The following is a 3,687-nucleotide window of genomic DNA, read 5'->3' as shown; positions in this document are numbered from 1 at the left end:
CTAACAATATGCATTATTGCCTCTATCTTTGATGGTCTTTTTGAAGGTCTTCTGGGTCATGAATTTGAGAAACCAAGCTTATGTTTGTAAGTTTATGAAACAAGTTTTCCAATGGTACCAAGTTTGCTTTCAATCGGAAGCCTGGATCAAAAGTTATGCTCTTTGAAAGTTGATTTATTCCAAACTTTTAGAATTTCCGTTTCACCATTATGCAAGTTGTGCACGCATTTTGAGGCATTTCCAAACTAGGAATTGAGTGATCCAAATTTCATTGGCAAGCATGTGGCACTAATTTTATATTTATTCTTTATTTTGAGAAAATTGGACTTCGTCATAAGAATTACAGGCGTGTGAAAGGGTTAGTTTTTACATGTTTAGAAGTTTCATTATGCACAAGACTTTATGTGTGTGTTTGTTTTTTTTTTGTAATTTTAGCCACCGAGACCCCTCAAAATGAAGCTTTTCGTAAGAGATTTCCAATGATATATGACTCAAATGATTACAAGATCGTTTGGCTACCATTAGAACGAAATCAAAATTAGATTAAAAAAAATTTCTATACTTACTCAATTTTCTGATTTGGTTTCAAAATTTTTTATGTTTTCAAGATATCTCATTTGATTTACGTTGGATTTTTGTGGCCCAACCCTAATTTCAAAGGAAATTGAAATATCCATGTTAGTTCAAGATTGAGCTTGATCAACGTACAATCATATTTTATGGTCGATCAAACTTGGTCCAACCTTATTTTTTACCACGAAACTCTCGAGTTTATCCTAATTTGACCAAATTTTAACAAGTTAAGGTGCTTTAGTTGGTTTCGTGATCCCTATTCATTTTATGGTTGAAATTATTATTTTCTTGGTTTTGGCATTTAAGCGCTATAATGCTTTCAGAAGACAAAACTAGGTTGTGACAAAATTAATTTAAAGCACAAGACAACATTTATTTTTGTGTTAGTCAATATATATATATTCTCCAATAATATAACCAAACATAAATTCCTTTTGAATGATTACTTTTTAGTAAAAGTTTCAGTATAAATACCTAGTTTTTTTTTTTTTTTTTTTTTTTGAGAAACCGACTTCAAATTTTATAAACTAAAATCAGCCAAATCGGCTAAAAGAACATCAGCAACTTGTGGTGGAACATCCTCCATCCACACAGAAACACCATCAATAGTTTTTGCGTGTTTTGCTAAAAAATGAGCAACTGAGTTTCCTGACCTACGAATGTGACAAAAAGAAACGCAATTACAAGAACCTAAATAATGCTTAAATACCTAGTTGGAACTGCTTAATGCACAAATTATGATAAATAAATATCATTATTGTTGGGATATTTGAATATATAAAAAAAAAAAATATTTACAATTTATTTCCCCATTAATTATATAGTCATATTTTGTTGACAATGAATTTTCATTCATTGATTGGGTTTTAATTGAGATTTATAACCATATTAAACCCATAATTTTATGTCCATTATTTAGATTTATTTAGTCTATTTAATCTTTTTGTAACTTACTAATCTACTAAGTCTATAAATAGGTTCTCATCCTTTACCTAGCTATTTGGATATACACACCACTAGATTATATAGAAAAAAAATAAATCATTCTCGTTCTTTGTGTTCTTTACTCTTGTTCTTTACATAAACATAGTATTGTACTTTCTATAACTATATTACGTGGGTATGGAGGTGAGTACTATTTTAAAGCTTCATATCTTGCTTAATAGTGTAGACTAGTAAGATAACAGTAACGGACTAAAGAGTGGTTGGATTGTTGTATTGTTGTATCTTAGAGATGATGGCGTGCCTAAAATGTTAGATGTATCGGTTAATAAACATATCTTGCAAATAGTGCATATAATCTCAAGAGAGTAACATTGTCTGGACCTCAACTTGGTCACCCTTAATTTCATATAATTTATGGTAACAATTTATATTTTATATATATATATACACACGATACACCAATGAGGTAATTATCTCCTAATTTTCAAGAAATTTTTTCTCTTTCTTGAGGTGAAATACAACTTTTGTGAAATATTCAATTTTAAAATATAATTAATTTTGTAAACTATCAAATATATAGAAACAAAAATAACAAACGCAAATTTTCATTAAAAAAGGGTACATTTTCTCATAATACATTCCGTTGGAATCCATTCCAAAACGAATGCAACAAGAATTTGTATGGGAAAATAATTAATAAAAAAAGAAAAAGAAAGGTAATAAGACATTGAGGAAACATAACGATGTTTTCTAGGAATTCTTCTTACAAGAAAACTCACATCCAAATCCAATAAAAGCCTATAATATTACACAAATCTAGAACTGCAAACACCTCTAATATTTGTTAGCATATATTTTCTTGAAATGCAACTATATATAAAACATTACAGGAGGAACATGTAGAAATTCAACTCTTGACTTAGATCCCTCAGAAAAGAAGCCGAGATATGTAATATACCTTCAAATGCTTCCACTGCTGCGCGCGTCTAGTTCCACACGGCCAGTATATATTATCGAAAAACTCACAAACATCAAGATCAAGGTTTTCAGAACCAATTAATGTCAAAGTCATAATCGTATTTGGCAGATAAAATCTCAACTTTCTTGTTGGGTGACAAGTTATCGATGACCAAGGAGCAGTTTACATAGACATCAAACCCCTTCAATGGAAAACGTCCCAGCACAACGTTAATTGGTGCCTTCACTCTCACAAGCAAAGGTATCTTCCCTGTATGCCTGTTTTCCAAAAGGGCTTGTTGTAGCCCTGACCCAAATGGACTAGTGCCTTTTAACGCAATACTTATCATTGTTGTATTCTTTTTTGGTTGATAAAAACTTGGTATTTTCCCAGAACAAAGCTGAGAGTCCGAGTAGGACACGTTAACCTGACTGTCTTTGCCATATAGGAAACCCATATATGAATTTGGGTTCTCAGCTTTTACAACCACAGCGAATTCGGTGAAGAGGCTCATATCAGATTGGAGTTCAAAAGCATGAACACCGAAGCTATCAACATTGTAGGATGGAACTTTGGGCCTGTACATGTTGTAGAGCAAGAAAGTGAGGCCAAGGAAGAGGGCAGTGAGGAGGAAGAGACAGCAATAGCAGCAACATATGCACTTAAAGAGACAACTACCGCGTGACTTTTTGGAATGGTACCGAGGAATGTTACGGTGATAAGGAGGGGGCCTGAGGTTGCCTTGGTTATCATTATTCCCTGAGAGCATGACATATTTTGGTGGTGCATAGGGAGAATTTACAGGCAGCTCCATGATGAATGATAATTATGAGTTATTGTTATTATGGAGATGTCTAGGTGAATGTGTGAGAGGTGGAATAATGGTGGACACTTTGGTGGGCATTGGCCACAGACAAAGGAGAAGAAGAAGACGAGGAAGAAGAAGAAAAAGAGGCTCTTCTTTCTTCTCTTCTCCAACTATTTTTTTGAGGGAAGGTCGTTGGAGAAGGAGAGGGAAACATTCATGGCTTCCATTGGTTAAAGGCCTATTGTTACATGTGTGTGGACATACACTACTGTCCAGTTGTTTATCTAACAGTAAAACTGGTTCTCTCTCTATTTTTTTGGCATTTGTCGTTGTTAGTACCTTCAATTTAGTTCTTTTTTTCTAAATTTAGGCACAAACCATGTTGCATTGCATTTTTCAATTA

General features: G+C 33.0%; 1 protein-coding gene across 1 annotated transcript; it reads right to left on the bottom strand.

Moving 5' to 3' along the window:
* Positions 1 to 2,262: 2,262 nt before the first annotated feature.
* LOC126696290 (NDR1/HIN1-like protein 6) lies at positions 2,263 to 3,290 on the bottom strand. The gene has a single exon (XM_050393053.1). It carries the CDS (start codon positions 3,288 to 3,290, stop codon positions 2,565 to 2,567), a length of 726 nt encoding a protein of 241 aa, XP_050249010.1. The 3' UTR covers positions 2,263 to 2,564.
* Positions 3,291 to 3,687: the final 397 nt, after the last annotated feature.

Source organism: Quercus robur, chromosome 8 (genome assembly GCF_932294415.1).
Source record: "Quercus robur chromosome 8, dhQueRobu3.1, whole genome shotgun sequence".
Classification (NCBI taxonomy): Eukaryota; Viridiplantae; Streptophyta; class Magnoliopsida; order Fagales; family Fagaceae; genus Quercus; species Quercus robur.
This window is presented reverse-complemented; position numbering and strand designations above follow the sequence as displayed.

Coding starts and splice junctions, on each gene's coding strand:
- LOC126696290 (XM_050393053.1), bottom strand. CDS start 3,290: ATGGAGCTGCCTGTAAATTCTCCCTATGCACCACCAAAATATGTCATG.